Source organism: Dermochelys coriacea, chromosome 12 (genome assembly GCF_009764565.3).
Source record: "Dermochelys coriacea isolate rDerCor1 chromosome 12, rDerCor1.pri.v4, whole genome shotgun sequence".
NCBI lineage: Eukaryota > Metazoa > Chordata > Testudines > Dermochelyidae > Dermochelys > Dermochelys coriacea.
In genome coordinates, this window is record NC_050079.1 from 1,560,490 (window position 1) to 1,580,041 (window position 19,552).

The 19,552-nt window shown below is 47.1% G+C and overlaps 2 protein-coding genes and 1 long non-coding RNA gene across 5 annotated transcripts in view; 2 read left to right on the forward strand and 1 right to left on the reverse strand.

Moving 5' to 3' along the window:
- MLKL (mixed lineage kinase domain like pseudokinase) overlaps positions 1-10,688 on the forward strand; it is a 28,243-nt gene extending 17,555 nt beyond the window's left edge. The window contains exons 8-11 of the mRNA XM_038368444.2: positions 2,330-2,478; positions 4,824-4,873; positions 5,475-5,615; positions 8,778-10,688. Coding sequence (XP_038224372.1) covers positions 2,330-2,478; positions 4,824-4,873; positions 5,475-5,615; positions 8,778-8,830 — 393 coding nt within the window. The 3' untranslated portion in view covers positions 8,831-10,688. The remainder of the gene's footprint in view (positions 1-2,329; positions 2,479-4,823; positions 4,874-5,474; positions 5,616-8,777) is intronic.
- On the reverse strand, positions 9,108-12,504 carry LOC122456369. Its single transcript, XR_006275266.1, has 2 exons — positions 11,735-12,504; positions 9,108-10,109 (listed from the first exon to the last, which is right to left on the reverse strand). It is a non-coding gene; the product is annotated as an uncharacterized LOC122456369 (long non-coding RNA).
- RFWD3 (ring finger and WD repeat domain 3) overlaps positions 12,447-19,552 on the forward strand; it is a 60,677-nt gene continuing 53,571 nt past the window's right edge. The window contains exon 1 of one of the 3 annotated variants that reach the window (XM_038367736.2): positions 12,447-12,663. The gene's annotated coding sequence lies outside the window, so the exon portion shown is untranslated. Of the gene's footprint in view, positions 12,664-16,310; positions 16,455-19,552 lie in introns of those variants that run through there. The other 2 variants (XM_038367737.2, XM_043495376.1) reach the window with 2 other exon arrangements.

A 19,552-nucleotide genomic window follows, 5' to 3' on the forward strand; every position in this document is an offset into this window, starting at 1 on the left:
TTTAAAAAAAACAAAAAACATGGCAATGAGTCTCTGAGCCCAGGTCTGCAGACTTGGGCTCACACTATGGCACTACAAATAGCCATGTAGTCATTCTGGATCCAGCTGGAGCGCAGGCTCTGAAGCTTCAGGAGGGAGATGGGCTTCAGAGTCCAAGCTCCAGCCTGAGCCTGACTGTTTACATGGCTATTTTTAGCACTGTAGCGTGAGCCCGAGTCTGTAGGCCTTGCTCTGGGACTTACTGCAGTGGGATGTTTTCAGTGCAGACGTACCCTAAGAGCCCCATCCCTGGTACCAAGCATGTACCCTCTCCATGGTTTGGGAAGGACATATCAAGTGGGGCGTTGTAGGGATCTGTCCTGGGTCTGGTTCTATTCAGTATCTTCAGAAACGATTTGGACAATGGCATAGAAAATAGAAAGTTTGTGGCCGATATCAAGCTGGTAGGGGTTGCAAGTGCTCTGAAGGACAGGATTAGAATTCAAAATGATCTTGACAAACTAGAGAAATGGTCTGAAATAAATAGGATGAAATAAAATAAGGACAAATGCAAAGTACTACAATAAGGAAGGAATAATCAGTTGCACTAATACAAAGTGGGAAATGATCGCCTAGGAAAGAGTGCTACAGAAAAGATCTGGGGGTTATAGTGGACCACAAACTAAACGAGTCAACAGTGTAATACTGTTGCAAAAAAAGCAAACATCATTCTGGAATATATGAGTAGGAGTGTTGTAAGCATGACACAAGAAGTAATTCTTCCACTGTACTCAGCACTGATAAGGCTTCAACTGGAGTATTGTGTCCAGTTTTGGGCATCACACTTTGGGAAAGATGTGGAGACGGTCCAGAGAAGAGCAACAAAAATGATTAAAAGTCTAGAAAACATGACCTATGAGGAAAGATTTGGGGGGGGAAATGGGTTTGTTTAGGCTGGAGATGAGAGGACTGAGGAGGGAACACAACAGTCTTCAAGTACATAAAAGGTTGTTATAAAGAGGAGGGTGATAAATTGTTCGCTTTAACCACTGAGGACAGAAGTTAAATTGCAGCAAAGGAGATTTAAGATGAATGTTAGGAAAAATGTCCTGTCAGGATAGTTAAGCATGGGAATAATTTACCTATGGAGGTCACAGAATCTCCTTCATAACAGGTTTAATAGACACCTGTCAGGGATGATCTAGATAGTCCTACCTCAGTGCAGGGGATTGGACGAGATCAGTGATTTTCATACTTTTTAGGCTGTGAACCTCTTTCCAAATAATGTAGTCTGCTGCATACCCCCATCTGAGATAGGGTCATAATATACCTATGATTAGATTGCCAATTCTTTCTAAATAGAGTGAGCTGTCTGCCATTACAGGATTTTTCTTGTGTAGCCCCTGATGAGAGTATGCATACCCCACTTTGAAAACCATTGGACTAGATCAGTGGTTCCCAAACTTTAACAGCCCGCGAACCCCTTTCACTAAATTGTGAAATCTTGTGAACCCCCTCCTAAAAATGAATATTTCCATGGCTTTTAAGTTTAAATTTCCTCCTCACTCCACAAGGCTCCTGCCGCTGGACCCCATTGACTGCCCCAATCAACTGAGCTCCACTGAGCTCAGGCTGCAGGTCCCGCTGACCGCCGGGGCTCAGGCTGCCAGCCCCACTCTCCCTGGGGCTTGGGCTGTCTGCCCTGCAACTGGGTCCCACCTGCTGCCTCCAATGCCCGGGGTCCTCTGGCTGCCATTAGTGACATTTTTCTGGCGAACCCCCTGTAATGTTCTGCGAACCCCCAGGGGTTCACGAACCTCAGTTTGGAAACCACTGGATTAGATGGTCTGTCAAGGTCCCTTCCAGTCTTACATTTCTATGATTTATCTGCATCCTTGAGGATCTCTGCTTCTACCCCCTTTTTAATCTTACCGATATTGTAGCCATCATATCTCCATACCAGGATTAGATAAGACAGCTTCTTTCCACCAGTTGGCCAGAGGGGATCATGGTGGTGCACCAGGAAACACTCCCTCTCCCTTGTTTCTTCCCTTCTCAATATGGGGTCAAGCACATCAGCCTTACACTTATAAGACCCAGGAGTGGAAATCAAACCCATGACCTCCTGCATGGCAAAGCAGAGGACTCAGCAGAACAGGTGGGCCCTGCAACAGGTTCTTGCAGTGGTCTGCTTGGTCCCCTGGCAATGAAAAAGCTACCATATAACCCAAAGGAAATCAACTCATTAACCCTGAGCTAAGGACCAGTTATGCAATCATTGCTGCATGGCCCTGATTGCATGGAGCTCATGCTGCTCCTCCCTTTGTCTTTCTCTCCTTTCCTTGATCAGCTGTCAGGATTTGAACTGAGTAAAACTGAGTCATCCATTAAGAGGAGCTGCAAGAAGAAACTGACAGATGTCCCTACTTCAGCTTACATCTCTCCCCTGGGCCTAGCTTCCCTGAGCCACAAGTATGACATGCCCAGTGAAATATACAGGTATGGGGATGCTGGACTATAATACATAAGGGTTGGGTGCACTGCTGCAGACAGAGTTTCCTACAGAAGACAGATTATTAGACAGGTTCTGTAGGTGACTTGCTTGGCACAAAATGATGGGAATCAAGAGTGATGAGATAACTGGCTCTGTGGATGAGGGGAAAGGAGTGGACGTGTTATTCCTTGACTTTAGCAAAGCTTTTGACACGGTCTCCCACAGTATTCTTGCCAGCATGTTAAAGAAGTATGGGCTAGATGAATGGACTATAAGGTGGATAGAAAGCTGGCTAGATTGTCGGGCTCAATGGGTAGTGATCAATGGCTCCATGTCTAGTTGGCAGCTGGTATCAAGTGGAGTGCCCCAAGGGTCAGTCCTCGGGCCGGTTTTGTTCAATATCTTCATTAATGATCTGGAGGATGGCGTGGATTGCACCCTCAGCAATTTTGTAGATGACACTAAACTGGGAAGAGAGGTAGATACGCTGGAGGGTAGGGATAGGATACAGAGGGACCTAGACAAATTAAAGGATTGGGCCAGAAGAAATCTGATGAGGTTCAACAAGCACAAGTGCAGAGTCCTGCACTTAGGACGGAAGAATCCCATGCACCGCTACAGACTAGGGACCGAGTGGCTAGGCAGCAGTTCTGCAGAAAGGACCTAGGGGTTACAGTGGACGAGAAGCTGGATATGAGTCAACACAGTGTGCCCTTGTTGCCAAGAAGGCCAATGGCATTTTGGGATGTATAAGTAGGGGCATTGCCAGCAGATCGAGGGACGTGATCGTTCCCCTCTATTCGACATTGGTGAGGCTTCATCTGGAGTACTGTGTCTAGGTTTGGGCCCCACACTACAAGAAGGATGTGAAAAAATTGGAAAACGGAGGGCAGCAAAAATGATTAGGGGACTGGAACACATTACTTATGAGAGGTTTCAGAGTAGCAGCCGTGTTAGTCTGTATTCCCAGAGAGAAAAGGAGTACTTGTGGCACCTTAGAGACTAACAAATTTATTAGAGCATAAGCTTTCGTGAGCTACAGCTCACTTCATCGGATGCATTTGGTGGAAAAAACAGAGGAGAGATTTATATACACACACACACACAGAGAACATGAAACAATGGGTTTATCATACACACTGTAAGGAGAGTGATCACTTAAGATAAGCCATCACCCACAGCAGGGGGGGGAAAGGAGGAAAACCTTCCATGGTGACAAGCAGGTAGGCTAATTCCAGCAGTTAACAAGAATATCAGAGGAACAGTGGGAGGTGGGGTGGGGGGGAGAAATACCATGGGGAAATAGTTTTACTTTGTGTAATGACTCATCCATTCCCAGTCTCTATTCAAGCCTAAGTTAATTGTATCCAGTTTGCAAATTAATTCCAATTCAGCAGTCTCTCGTTGGAGGGAACTGGGATTGTTTAGTCTGCAGAAGAAGAAGGAGGGGGGATTTGATAGCAACTTTCTAGTACCTGAAAGGGGGTTCGAAAGAGGATGGATCTAGTCTGTTCTCAGTGGTAGCAGATGACAGAACGAGGAGTAATGGTCTCAAATTGCAGTGGGGGAGGTTTAGGTTGAATATTAGGAAAAACTCTTTCACTAGGAGGGTGGTGAAACACTGGAATGCGTTACCTAGGGAGGTGGTGAAATCTCCTTCCTTTGAAGTTTTTAAGGCCCGGCTTGACAAGCCCTGGCTGGGATGATTTAGTTGGTGTTGGTCCTGCTTTGAGCAGGGGGGTGGACTAGTTGACCTCCTGATGTCCCTTCCAACCCTGATATTCTATGATTGAGTTCTATTCCTGACTCTACCACTAACTTAACCTCTCTTTCCATTAGCTTTCCCTTCTGTTAAAAGGGAACAGTTTTACTTAGACACCCTACAGGGAGGGCAGAGCTTGATTAATGTTTGTATAGGGCTTTGTGGATGGAGGCTGCTACCAACGTACAAATTAATACCACATAGGAAATGGAAGAGCTTTTGACATTTCACTTGCCAAGTTCTCTTCCCAAAGGGATTGGGCACACAGGTAGTCAGAAGTCAATATTAAGTTAGATGGACTCTCTGGAATAATCACAGGAGCCAGCCTGGTGGGTCCGGAGTGGAAGATGAGTCTGCTGTGTGGGAGAGCAGCTCATAAATCAGACTGACATGCTGATTCCTAAATGGGGAAGGAGGAAGTGCTCAGAGATGATGTGTGTGTTAGGTGGCTGAGGGTGTGGTTCACCATCCTTCTCTCCCCAATACTTTATCTAGCAAGCAGCATAGCTAATGGGCATAGGAAGAGGGATCAGAGGGAGGTTGATGAGGCTTTTTTGATGCTCAGCAGGCCTGTTTGTGTCCTTTCAGCTTTGGGATCGTCCTCTGGGAGATCGCGACCAGCAAAATTCCATTTGAAGGTGGGCAACAAGGGCTTGTTTTCTGTCATACTGCAAGCACCTGGGGTAAAGGCCCAGGGGCCAGTCCAGATGTGTTCTGCTGATGCAGGGTGATATTTGGGATCAAATGCACCTCTTGGCAAATGTTCCCTATTGCTACCTAGTGCTCAGGAGCTTCAGATCCAGAGGGGCTATAAAATGACTGAACGACTGTCCAACCTGCCTGTATCCACTTGGACCAGGCAGCAAAGTAGCTTTAACTCTGGAATCTTTCCTGGAATTTAGGCGCCAACTCAGCAAAGCACTTACAAAGACACATACTTAATTGTAAGCACATAAGTAATCCCATCTGTATTCAACAAATCACTTAGGTATGTGCTTCACTACTACTGAAATTAAGTGCTGAGGAATTGGGGCCTTAAGGCAGGGTTCATAGCAGATGAGTTTTTCAAGTACGCAGCATAATGAGTATTTCAATCCTGGCTCTTCCCTGCTGTGGGCTTTGCAGGCCGCACGAGGCTCTATTTAAATGCTTGAATTAGGTTCCTTCTCCGGTACCTTCCTGTGGAATCCAAAACAAGTTGGTGCCTCCTGACGTCCCAATTTGTGTGTGTTGTGTTAGGCTGTACTTCTCAAGAGATCTATCAGAAAGTTTACGAGCAACGTTACCAGGCTCCTGTTGGGGAAGATTGCCCCTCTCATCTGCGGGATGTCATCAAACGATGCCGGGCCTTTGAGCCTTTGCAACGTCCTTCTGCTGAAGGTAGGATGGAATCCCATGTTTGCTTCCCTTTACTCTACAGCAATACTAGCTACCAGGTGATGGCTGCTTGACCCTGGTCAGACCTGCTGAGGAAATCGCAGGGAGGAGGGGAGGGACTGCAAGCCTAAACCCCCAGTCTGGAGGGAAAGGGATGGGGGTCTCTGTCTGAGAGAGGAGATGGCTAGAAAGACTGAAACCTTTAAGTGGGTGCCTTTGAGGAAAACCAGGGTGGTGGGTCAAGTGCAGTTTAACCCTGAAACAGCCAGTGATGATCCAATCTGACCTGCATAACAAAGGCCAGAGAACTTCACCCAGTAATTCCTGCATCAAGCATAACAACTAGTGGTTGATCTTTTTGCAAGACATCCAGTCTTGCTTGATAGATTTCAAGTAATGACAAATCCCCCACACCCCTGGTAAATTGTTCCAGTGGGTAATGACTAAGGCTATGTTTTAGTCACGGGTATTTTTAATATCACAGGCAGTAAACAAAAATTCGCAGCCCGTGACCTGTCCCTGACTTTTACTATATGGGCGGGGGGGCTGGGAGAGGGTGGCCTGGGTACTATGGTGGGGGTAGAAGGCGGCGCACAGACCAGTACCCCCACTGGTGCTGGGGCGGTGGGTGTTGGTGGGCCAGCAAGCTCCCTAACTGGCTCCATGCCTCCCCACTCCCTCCAGCAGCAGAGTTTGGGTATGGGAGGGAGCAGGGGGTTGGGGCACAGGACAAGGTGAGGCAGGCTCTGAGAGGCACTTTCCTGGGGGTGGGAGGGCTCCCCAGAAGCAGCGACATCCCCCTCGCTCAGCTGCTAGGCGGAGGCGTGGCCAGGCAGCTCTGCGCGCTACTTCTGCCTGCAGGCACTACCCCCACAGCTCCCATCGGCCGTGTGAAGCCAGTGCTCTGGGTGGAGACAGCGCGCAGAGCTGCCTGGTCACGCCTCTGCCTAGCAGTTGAGCAAGGGGGATGTCGCCAGTTCCAGGGAGCCCCGCAGATAAGCACTGCCCAGAGCCTGCCTCACCCATCCTGTTCCCCAGCCCCCTCCCACACTCAAACTCTGCTGCTGTGGGGTGGGGGTGGGAGGAGGAGAGCAGTGGCCTGTGTGACCGGCCAGTGCAGAAGTCACGGAATCCATGACCTCAGTGACAAACTCGCAGCCTTAGTAATGACCCCCACTGTTACAAATGTGCACCTTGTTTCCAGTTTGAATTTGTCAAGCTTCATCTTCTGGGAGAGTGAAGGTATAGGGAGAGAAAAGGAGCTAGAACAGGGGTTCTCAAACTTCTCTGCACCATGACCCTCTTCTGACAACAAAGTTGTTACATGACCCTGGGAGAGAGGTGCAACCCCAGCCCCACCACCCTGGGTGGGGGTGAGAGGGAGGCAGCAGCCCAAGCCACGCTGCTCCAGGTAAGGGTGGAGAGAGAGCCACAGCCTTAGCCTGCCCCCCCAGGTGGAGCTGGAGCTAGTGCTTCAGCCCTGGGTCCCAGCGAGTCTAATACTGGCCCTGGCAACCCCATTAAAATCAGGTCATGACTCACTTTGGAGTCCCGACCCAGTTTGAAAACCGCTGAGCTAGAAGAAATGGGGAATTAAAGGAAGAGATCAGAGGAAGTAGAGAGCAATGAAAGAGCGAGGGATGAAATGAGAGAATGAGGAAGGACCAGACAAGGGGAAAACTGCAGAAGAATGGAAAGGAAGATCAAATGTTTAATAATCAGCCAGGAAGCAAGCAGGTTTTTCAGGAGAGAGGACACGGCACTTCTGTTAACTATGGAACCGCCAGCTCACATCAAGGTCACACTGAGCTTGCTCAGAGGCTTAACAGGGGTGTTAGCATAGTCATACCTATCCTCTCATTAAATCCACTCATTCACTTAGTCATTCCCATACTCAGAGCTGGGGGAAACCTCAGCTTAACACACTGGTTTTCTGAGATCAACAGCATCAAAAATACTGATGAGAGTAGCTCCTTGGTGCTGTGGAATCTGGGACTTGGCCTTTCACTCTGAGCAATAAACTGCTGTATATGAGAACATCAGAATAGCCACAATGGGTCAGACCAAAGGTTCATCTAGCCCAGTATCCTGTCTTCAGACAATGGCCAATGCCAGGTGCCCCAGAAGGAATGAACAAAACAGGTACCAGCAAGTGATCCATCCCCGTCACCCATTCCCAGCTTCTGGCAAACAAGAAGCTAGGGACACCATCCCTGTCCATCCTGGCTAATAGCTTCCATGAACTTATCTAATTCTTTTTTTAACCCTGTTATAGTCTTGGCCTTCACAACATCCTCTGGCAAAGAGTTCCACCCGTTGACTGTATGTTATGTGAAGAAATACTTTCTTGTGTTTGTTTTAAACCTGCTGCCTATTAATTTTATGTGGTGGTCCCTGGTAGCAGGAGCTGTTCTGTCTCTGGGAATGTCTTACTGCTGTTGCTTTTAGCACATACAAAAATAAATGACCGATCCTTCTTATACTTGACAGCAGCAGCACAAAAGGGAGCGGGGATCAGCCGTTGTCCATGAAGGCTTGTGTGATGGGGAGGTTGTCCCCTCCTCCCCCTTGGTGTATCAGGCAGGAGGCAACTTTCTTTAAATCATTACCATCCCATCATATACACTAGCAATTTCAGTAGTCTTTTGTAAGGAAAGAGTGAGACCTTGAGGTTGGCCATTAATAATCCACCATGCTCTCCAAAGGCACAAAGATTTTCGGTAGCATAATTGACCAGGGAATTTCCTGTGCTGAGAACTATAACGAGAGCTGCCACTAAAGGGCACTCAAGAACATCAAATTTGTCAGCCCCTTCTGGCATTTGGCCCTAGGTGCTTAGTATTCTACATTACCCTCTCTTCTTGATAGCTCCATCATGCTGGCTTACATTATTTTAAAAAAACCAAACAAAAAAAAAACCCACACTTTTCTGCAGCCTCTACCAATCCCTTCTCCATGTGGACCTGTCTCTGCTGTATGCTTGTTCCTCTTTTGTTGCTCCTGCACAGTATAAAGCAGTCAGATTTCATTTTCTTTGGTTGAGCATGTAATGAAGTGATCCAGTGTCCCGTATACTATTACTGAGTACATACCAATCATCTTGCCAGGAAAAAAAAAAAATCCGAGTATTCTAATCTGAAAACAAATTCTGTTTGTTTTCTGCAGAGATTGTGGACTCGCTGATAGCCATCTATGGCAAGATAAATACAGCAAGCTAGCTGCAAGACACAAACTCAAAGCATCCCTTGAAGAAAATAGCCAAGCATGGTTAGCAGCAAAGCTCCATCCCTGTCTACCATGACACTCTAGCATGAAGTTTGTTACACTTTTCCAGATCTGTATACTCTGCTTTTTTTAAACAGCATCTTGACCTGCCCTCCAACTTCGAGGGTGCAACTCTGAGCCTTTAAATAGTTGTGCCTGCAATTTTGCATCTGCAATTTACTGTGGACATGGTTTATAGCACTTAAACATCTCCCTTCCTGAGCATGCTCCCAAGATTAGAAAGCCATTTTTATTTCATGTAGGGGGGACCAGCCTAGAATCCTGAAGGGAAGCTCCCTTAGTATTGTCAACAGAGTGGGGGGGAGTCAAGGTAAGGCTGTGACAGCTTGGGCGCTGGCTTTAGGTGCAGGGCTAATACTGATGTGGAAATTTGAGAGAGTTTGGCAAATGGTGGTAGGCTTCAAGGTGCAGGCACTTGTCCCTGGCACTGCAGGGGGGCTTTGTAGCTGAGGTAGGGGGGTCAGTGTGAAGGTGTTTGTTACTGGAGGGAGATCTTCCCTTACCCCTTTCCCTGACACCCAAGTGACTTTCTAGCCTCTCTCCCTCAAAGGACTCCTGACCTCCATCCCTTCCCCTACAGTGCCCCTCCCTACATTAATCCTTAGTATACTCATCCTCAGTGTCCTGCAGTACCTCTCCTTCCCCAAACGAAGTGAGCTTCCAGAACATCCCAAGCTGAGGGGACCCTCCCTGTTGAGCAACCTGCCTCTCCTCTGTTGATTCCCAGCTGGAGGGAGGAGTTGGGAACCAGGAGTGGATAGGGCTGGGGTGTCAGAAGGGCAGGTCAGGAAAGTCAGGTAGTTCCAACCAGTAGGTGAACTTAGATTTCCCAGTAGCCAGAAACCTCCCCCCTCCCACCCTGTTCCAGGCACAGTATCCCCGCAGCTTTCCCCAAAGCTTAGACAGTTACCAGCCCCACGTGACATCTGCTTGTGGACTAGCTAGTTTCCTAAGCGGTAGAAATTTATGTGGGGCCTAGCTACTTTCGTGTTCAGCTCCAGCACAATGCCTCCCCTTTTGTGAAGACTGGCACGCCGTAGTCTATAACATTCCAAATTGTAGACTTGTAAGATTAGTCCAGCATCAGATCGTGGCATGCCCCACATTCCGCTGTCCCTCGAAGCATTCACAGTTCAATGGAGAAGTGAGTATCTTGGACCCAAGTCCATCTCTGAGTCAGCAATGCAAGAGAAAGGGGAATACAGCAGAAACCTGCATGACCAGAGGCACAGTGGATCACATGTCAGACTAGGCATTCTTACTACTAGTATAGAATCTTCCCCAGATCTACAATGATCCCCTTCCTAGTAGTCCCTCAACCCAAGCTCAACTGTTTATCATCTTCCTCTTCCCGCCCCCTGCAGAGAGACCCTCATTGCCCCATGTTAGGAGTTGGCCATTGCAACAGACACCTCTGCTCCAAAGGGATGGAGGAGTGTTTAGCCAATTATCTCCATCTTTGCCTGGTTGGACAAAACTAAATATTTGAGCCAGGCAAGAAAAAGCAACAACATTTAATAGCTATACTGTCGGTAGCCCAGGTCAATCTGCCTTTGGAAATTATAACCCCTGGGTGGTAGGAAGGTTAGGGGCAGTAGAGTTTGGGACAAAATACCCATGTGAATATAATAAGCTGAGAAATTAAGTCATTCTTGTAAAATCAAGACACAGGCTGTCCAGTTACTCTATTCCAAATGCAGGAGGTGATCTAGGCATTTGCAAAGCGCTGTGTATGTTAATGCTGCTATTGAAATGTGTGTTTTAAATAATAAATGTTCTTTATTTGAGGCACTTGTAGCCACTTGTCAGGCACCATCAACTGTCAGTGCTGGCCAAGTCTGTCTGTTGAATTTGAAACAGAACAGCATATAAAACAGAGGTTTTAACACATCGATGGCACTCCTGGGACTCTCTTGTTGTCACTATACTGCTAGTCATGTTTACTCAGAACTCCATGGCAGTAACAGGGTTAAAACTCTGACGGACTTGATCCAAAAGCACCAGCTCAGAACAACTGAGCTATGGGAGAATCTCTGTCAACATTATAAGGCCCATGACAGAGAAGTTTAACTTCACACAGCCAGCCAGCTCTTTACAGTATTATTTCCTTCTCTGGCCATCCCCAAAATAGTGCCAATAGTTTTGTGAAAAAGAAAAGGAGTACTTGTGGCACCTTAGAGACTAACACATTTATTTGAGCATAAGCTTTCGTGAGCTACAGCTCACTTCATCGGATGCATTCGGCGGAAAATACAAGCTTCTGCTCAAATAAACGCGTTAGTCTCTAAGGTGCCACAAGTCCTCCTTTTCTTTTTGCGAACACAGACTAACACGGCTGCCGCTCTGAAAATAGTTTTGTGGTAACTCAGAGTCCTGCAGCATGGCCACACAGGCCAGGGCAGCGGCCATTCGACCCAGGCAGCATGTCAGTAACACAGCCGCTACTCTGAAACCTGTCAACACCACTTCAGGCCTTTAAGGAATACTCAAATTTAATTAAATTTCCTGTGCAGGGTTATCCACGGTATAGAAGCCTTGGGGAGGCTGAGTAATTAGCCAATCAATTTTAACATTTTAAACGTTTCATTGAAACGCACGCAGCAGAACCCCTTCGTCACCCTGGCCGCGAGCTGCCCAAGCACAGAGGTCTAGGCTTGCTCAAGGCAGGCCACGCTGGGACTCGGCGGGCTGCATCAAATCGACCCGAAACAGAGATCACCAGCTTCCGAACCAGCAAAAACACGAAAGCTTATGCGCTAATAAACTTGTTAGTCTCTAAGGTGCCACAAGTCCTGCTTTTCTTTTAGGAATTAGAAAGTTACTTGGCTCCCACTGACCGGGCAAGCAGAGAAAAGCGGGCCTGGTAATTAACCCGCCGCCGCCGCCTCTGGCCGCTTGGACAAACGGACGGAATCTTTTCCTCCCAACAGGGCCCTCAAAGGGAGAAACGGGGAGGCGGCGGGGGCCGGATTCACGCTAAGGGAGGCGCTGCCCCGCTGGAGGGACCGGCCGGAGCGGGCAGCGCCAGCAGCGGCTCTGCCCGGGGGGTGCGGAGGCCTTAGTCCCCCGCTTCCGGCCGCCGGGGGCTGCCCACGCCTCGGCCCCGGCCCCCGGCCCCGGCCCCGGCGGCTTCTTCGGGGCAAGCCGCGGGCTGCCCGGGGGCGGGGTCAGCGCGGGGCACGCCGGGAGTCACCACGGCCCGCCGGGCGCGCTGCATGCTGGGAGAAGCGCTTTCGCGGGTGGCTGGCAGCAAAGCGCTCCCCCCTCGGCCGTGAGGGCGGGTCGAGGCTGGGGGTTTTAGCCCCTCCTCCCCTGCGCCTGTTCCACCGCCACCAACATTCGAACTTTCCCCTTCTTTTTATTGACAGGCAATTCATTCCTCCACTCAAAAGGTGCTTCCGGGGGCCGTGTCCCGCCTCTTCCGTTTTCCTCTGATCGACAGGCCGATCATCTAGTCACAAAGGGGCGCAGGCGGAGTTCTCGCCCCCACTCCAGGTGATTGACAGACTTCCGGCCAATAAAAATGGAGCGCCTGAGTTTTCTCGCCCCCCCCCCGCGGCTAAACTGGCAGCCAATGTGTCCAATAAGGGCTGGTGACGTAAATTTACAGCGCCCAATTGAAATAGGGGTTTCGCCCGTGAGGGAAGTAGCCACCAATGAGGTTGCAGGGCGGGCTGTCAGGCGTCGGCGGGGAGATCGAGCTGCGCGGGAGGCCGTGGCGTCTCTCCAGGGGCGGTTGGTAACTCGAGCCCTCCCGCGGCTGCAGGTGAGTGCGGCCTCACGGGGCCCGGGCCTGAGCGGAAGCACCGTGCCCCGTGGTGGCACCCGGACTCCCGGGTTCTTTCCGTCGCCGAGCAGCGGGCTGGGGGAGGCACCTGGAGGCGGAACGGGCGCCCCTTACGCCCCTGGCCCTGGAGCCGTCGATCGGGGCCGTGGGTGCGAACCGACGGTGCACGGAGCGTGCCCTGGCTGCTCGCCCTGTGCTGCCTGGGGGGGTTTTAGCAGGAGCCTGGGCTGTCTCTGGGGTTGTGAGCGCTGCCTGTGTCTGTCAGGGCTGCCTCCCCACTCTGAACTCCGGGGTACAGTTGTGGGGACCTGCATGAAAAGCCCCCTAATCTTCTTATATTCCACCAGCTTGGGTTGAAAACTTCCCCAAGGCACACATTCTTTTCCTTGTTGTTGGACAGTATTGTTGCCGCTGCCGCCACCACCAAGTGATTTAAACAAACATTCAGGGAGGGGCCACTTGGAGCCCTATCTCCCCCCCCTTAATCCCCTTTCCTGCGGAGGCTTGAGAATAATCTACCAACCAACAGGTTAACAAAGTGAGCACAGATCAAATCCCTGTTTTTTAGGACACTGAAAATCAGGTGACATGATCACATGTCACTGTAACACCTCGTTCTCCGTTCTTTCGGGGTTGACCTGCCAGGAAGGTTTGGGAGTAAATAGAGCCGTTTACAACCAGTTGTCCTGATTAATGGGAGCCATCAAGATACTAAGCCATTATTAATGGCCCACACTTTGCATAGTTATAATAGGACTTTAAAGTAATACTCAATATTTCTAGCTTTAGATACAAGAATGATACATACATACAATAATAGAATATCAGAGCCCGAAGGGATCTCGGGAGGTCATCTAGTCCAACCCCCTGCCCAAAGCAGGACCTAATCCCCAACTAAATCATCCAGCCAGGGCTTTGTCAAATTTGACCTTAAAAACCTCTAAGGAAGGAGATTTCACCGCCTCCCTAGGTAACCCATTCCAGTGCTTCACCACCCTCCTAGTGAAAAAGTTTTTCCTAATATTCTACCTAAACCTCCCTCACTGCATCTTGGGACCATTACTCCTTGTTCTGTCATCTGCTACCACTGAGAACACTCTAGATCCATCCTCTTTCGAACCCCCTTTCAGGTAGTTGAAAGTTCAAATCCCCCCTCATTCTTCTCTTCTGCAAAATAAATAATCCCAGTTCCCTCAGCCTCTCCTCATAAGTCATGTGCTCCAGTCCTCTAATAATTTTTATTGCCCTCTGTTGGACTTTTCCAATTTTTCCACATTTTTCTTGTGGTGTGGGTCCAAAACTGGACACAGTAGTACTCCAGATGAGACCTCACCAATGCTGAATAGAGGAGAATGATCACGTCCCTCAATCTGCTGGCTACTTCTACAGCCCAAAATGCCTTTAGCCTTCTTGGCAACAAGGGCACACTGTTGACTCATATCAACTTCTCATCCACGGTAACCCCGAGATCCTTTTTTGCAGAACTCCTGCCTAGCCACCCGGTCTCTAGTCTGTAGCGGTGCATGGGATTCTTCCTTCCTAAGTGCAGGACTCTGCACTTGTCCTTGTTGAACCTCATCAGATTTCTTCTGGCCCAATCCTCTAATTTGTTTAGATCCCTCTGTATCATATCCGTACCCTCCTGCATATCTACCACTCCTCCCAGTTTAGTGTCATCTGCAGCCTTGCTGAGGGTGCAATCCACACCATCCTCCAGATCATTAATGAAGATATTGAACAAAACCAGCCCCAGGACTGACCCTTGGGGAACTCCGCTTGATACCGGCTGCTAACTAGACATGGAGCCATTGCTCACTACCCATTGAGCCTGACCATCTAGCCATCTTTCTATCCATTCACTCAGCCTTTAACTTTAACTCACTTCTTTAACTTGCTGGCAAGAGTACTGTGGGAGACCGTGTCAAAAGCTTTGCTAAAGTCAAGGAATAACATGTCCACTCCTTTTCCCTCATCCACAGAGCCAGTTATCTCATCATAGAAAGCAATTAGGTTAGTCAGGAATGACTTGCCCTTGGTGAATCCATGCTGATTGTTCCTGATCACTTTCCTCTCTTCTAAGTGCTTCAAAGTTGATTCCCTGATGACCTGCTCCATTATTTTTCCAGTGACTGAGGTGAGGCTGACTGGCCTGTTGTTCCCCGGATCCTCCTCCTTCCCTTTTTTAAAGATGGGCACTACATTAGCCTTTTTCCAGTCACCTGGGACCTCACCCAATCACCATGAGTTTTCAAACATAATGGCCAATGGCTCTGCAATCACATCCGCCAACTCCTTTAGCACCCTCGGATGCAGCGTATCCAGCCCCGTGGTCTTGTGCTCGTCCAGCTTTTCTAAATAGTCCCAAACCACCTCTTTCTCCACAGAGGGCTGGTCACCACCTCCCCATACTGTGCTGCCCAGTGCAGTAGTCTGGGAGCTGACCTTTCTCGTGAAGACGGAGGCAAAAAAAGCATAGAGTACATTAGCTTTTTCCAATTCCTCTGTCACTAGGTTGCCTCCCCCATTCAGTAAGGGGCCCACACTTTCCCTGACCACCACTTTGTTGCTAACATACCTGTAGAAACCCTTCAAATAGGTTGAACCCTACAAATAGGAATAACACAGTAGATTATAAGCTTTGTAATGATACCTTCTCTTTTAAGGTATCTTCATTTGCATGAAGCCTATTCCAGTTACATTATATTTGCTCTCATTAGCATATTTCCATAAAACATGGAGTGCAATGTCGCAGTGCCAAAGTAACTTTGTTGAAGTATTTCAGTGCTAGCTGGCTGTACTGAAATATCCATTGGACAGATGATAAACAACTGTTGGTCCTGCCTTGAGCAGGGGATTGGACTAGATAAATAAATAATTTTGCGAATACAGACTAACACGGCTGCTACTCTGAAACCTATTTTAACATAGTAACTCTTCTCCATTGTCCAAGCTGAGAACTTCCTCTTACTGAGGAGGAGTTTGAAACACTCAGCGTTGTAAATATTTTAAAGTCCTATAGAGGCAGTGTTTGGGTAGCATTAAAGAAAATAGCAAGCATCATAAAAGATATGCCTGATCTAACAAGTTTTTATATTTTCCCTCTAAGACAACTTATTTAAAATATTGTTTGAATTTCACTATGGATTCCTTTATTCTAAAATGGAATCATCCGTATTATATAGCCAAAGTTATATCATATAGAAGAGGATTCCATCCTATTCCTCTACATACACTTGTATGAATTGAGACTGTTTTAATTCAGTTGAATTAACTTTGAAGGTAAAAAGAACAGGAGTACTTGTGGCACCTTAGAGACTAACAAATTTTTTAGAGCATAAGCTTTCATGGGCTCTAATAAATTTTAGTCTCTAAGGTGCCACAAGTACTCCTGTTCTTTTTGCGGATACAGACTAACACGGCTGCTACTCTGGAACCTGTCATTATTTAAAGGTAAAGTTTTTTTTTGTAGGATAAGTTAAGGTTGCAGGAATGTATATGTAGTTTTAATACATATTACCGTTCAAGAACCTTAGTATTAAAACAAACAAGCTATAAGAAACACAGGACATGCAATGTTGCACTTCTCAAAGACCCAAACTGCCATACCTTTCTATCCTTTGTAGAAATACCAGCCTCCCATCTTCTCTACTTTGCATGGAGAGTATCTCAAATGCGCAACATAAAGCGTTGATCTTCTAGTTTGTATGAGAGAGAGTTGTGTAAAACAAAGCGTGCTATGTTGTTCCAGTGCTAATCTTTCCTTTCTCCCTGTAAGTACTTTAATTTCATGATCCTGAGTAGCATATATGTAGTGTGTATATAGAGACACATTAGAGCTGTCTAATGACATTTGGGTAATTGGCTGACATCTGGGATCATTGAGCCTGATCAGAGAGGTTCTGAATACCTCCAGAAAAGTGTAGAGTGCCCTCAGTATCCTGCAGAATTGGGGCTGTCATCAATTTAAAGAGAAGGGTAATCACCTTTCTGTATTCAGTGCTATAAAATCCCTCCTGGCTAGAGGTAAAACCCTTTCATCTGTAAAGGGTTAAGAAGCTAAGGTAACCTCGCTGGCACCTGACCCAAAATGACCAATGAGAGGACAAGATGCTTTTAAATCTGGAGGGGGGGAACAAAGGGTGTCTCTGTCTGTGCGATGCTTTTGCCGGGAACAGAGCAGGAATGCAGCCTCACAACCCCTGTTAGTTAGTAAGTAATCTAGCTAGAAATGCGTTAGATTTCCTTTTGTTTAATGGCTGGTAAAATAAGCTGTGCTGAATGGAATGTATATTCCTGCTTTTGTGTCTTTTTGTAACCTAAGGTTTTGCCTAGAGGGACATTCTGTTTTGAATCTGATTACCCTGTAAGGTATTTACCCTCCTGATTTTAGAGAGGTGATTCTTTTACCTTGTCTTTAATTAAAATTCTTCTTTTAAGAATCTGATTTTCCATTGTTCTTCAGATCCAAGGGTTTGGATCTGTGTTCACCTGTACAAATTGGTGAGGATTCTTATCAAGCCTTCCCCAGGAAAGGGGGTGTAGGGCTTGGGGGGGATATATTGAGGGAAGACGACTCCAAGTGGGCTCTTTCCCTGGTCTTTGTGTAAGACGCTTGATGATGGCACATACGGTTCAAGGACAAGGCAAAGTTTGTACCTTGGGGAAGTTTTTAACCTAAGCTGGTAAGAATAAGCTTGACCTGCATGAAAGACCCTCTATCTGTACCCTAGAGTTCAGAGTGGGGAAAGAACCTTGACATGGTGGCAGAGCGGTGGGATCATTTTGAACCAGAAGCACAGCATGATTTTAAAAGGTTTTGTAAAAGGTGATTGCAGCTGTAGAGTCTGTCTGTCTGCCTGGGGGGACAGAGCAGCAGGCATAACAAAAAGCTCTTCTCAGCCTACAGAAAATCCATCGGAGGTTTTTTTTTTTTTAAAAAAAAAAAGGGGGGGGGCGAGATCAGGTTACAGCCACCCCAGGAATGACAGAACAGGATACCACTCCATTGGCACAGGTAATGCTCACCCAATTAAAGTCCAACCTTACCGGGTGTCTCCTCAAGCTAAAACTACTATAGAACGGGAGATCCAGGATGTTACAGATGGGTGTAATCTGCCCCTCTGGCAGTGTATGGTCATCTCCAGTGGTTCTAGTTCCCAAACCAGATGGGGAAATACGTTTTTGCGTGGACTGCCGTAAGCTAAATGCTGTAACTCGCCCAGACAACCATCCAGTGCCACATACAGATGAACTATTGGAGAAACTGGGACGAGCCCAGTTCATCTCTACCTTGGACTTGACAAAGGGGTACTGGCAGGTACCGCTAGGTGAATCCGCCAAGGAAAGATGACCCGAGAGATGGAAGCGTTCTCCGACTGGTTTTTGAATGTTGTAATTCTTGACGTCTGATCTGTGTCCATTTATTCTTTTACTTACATTGGTCAAACTGGACAGTCTCTACGTAAAAGAATAAATGGACGCAGATCAGACGTCAAGAATTACAACATTCAAAAACCAGTCGGAGAACACTTCAATCTCTCTGGTCACTCGATTACAGACCTGAGAGTGGCAATTCTTCAACAAAAAAACTTCAAAAACAGACTCCAAGGAGAGACTGCTGAATTGGAATTAATTTGAAAACTGGATACAATTTAACTTAGGCTTGAATAGAGACTGGGAGTGGATGGGTCATTACACAAAGTAAAACTATATTTTTCCCCCCCTCCCACTCCCCTACTGTTCCTCAGACGTTCTTGTCAACTGCTGGAAATGGCCCATCTCGATTATCACCACAAAAGGTTTTCTTTCTTGCCCCCGCCCACCCCTCCCCCGCTCTCCTGCTGGTAATAGCTCATCTTAAGTGGTCACTCTCCTTACAGTGTGTATGGTAACACCCATTGTTTCATGTTCTCTGTGTGTGTGTATATAAATCTCCCCACTGTATTTTCCACCGAATGCATCCGATGAAGTGAGCTGTAGCTCACAAAAGCTTATGCTCAAATTTGTTAGTCTCTAAGGTGCCACTAGTACTCCTTTTTCTTTTTGCAAATAGAGACTAACAGGGCTGCTACTCTGAAACCTGTCATATTGTAACATGATTATGTAACCAATTATATCCCACCACCTTAATTAGTTTACACCCAGCAAAATTAATTATACAGCAGACAGGAACAATCACAGAACTAGACAGAGATTATACATATAAACAATAGCAAAGTGGGAACTATAATGACAAAACAATACAGAAGTGAGGATTTCACATCCCAGCTATTGATAAGTGAGTTCTTGCCACACAGGATGCTATCGAATTAAGTTTCCTTTTACATCTTCTAGGCACTTCCCTTTCTCTAGAGGTGATAGGCATTATCAGGACAGGATTGTATTCCTAACGGCCCAATAGCACCTTATTTCAATGTGACTAGGTTGGAATGTGAAGATGTGACTGTACGCTTCCTAGCTTATGGCTGCCTCTGTTGCTTAGCCAAAGGTCTTAGCCTAAGAATAGGGCCTCAGACTGTCACAGTAAGAGAAGGCTCTTGCACCGGCAGACAGTGATTTTGCTTCTTTCTTTTATACCTCTATAACTAGCCAAGTGATACACCTAAATTCTTAGAGTATGGGCCTTTACAGACAGGCCTGAATATCTATATCCTCACAAGTTCCTTAATTTTTTAAAGCATAGCTATGGAAACAGGGTTAAAGTAGTCTGCATGCTCATTCTTGAGAGTCAATCGGAAATCTGCATTTCTTGAGGTTTTTAATATATGATTTTTTTAACTAACATTCCTGTCTTCCAAAAACCCTACATTGATATATATGAAATTTTGCAATGAAATTCACTCTCAATAGGAGTATGTACCTACATATG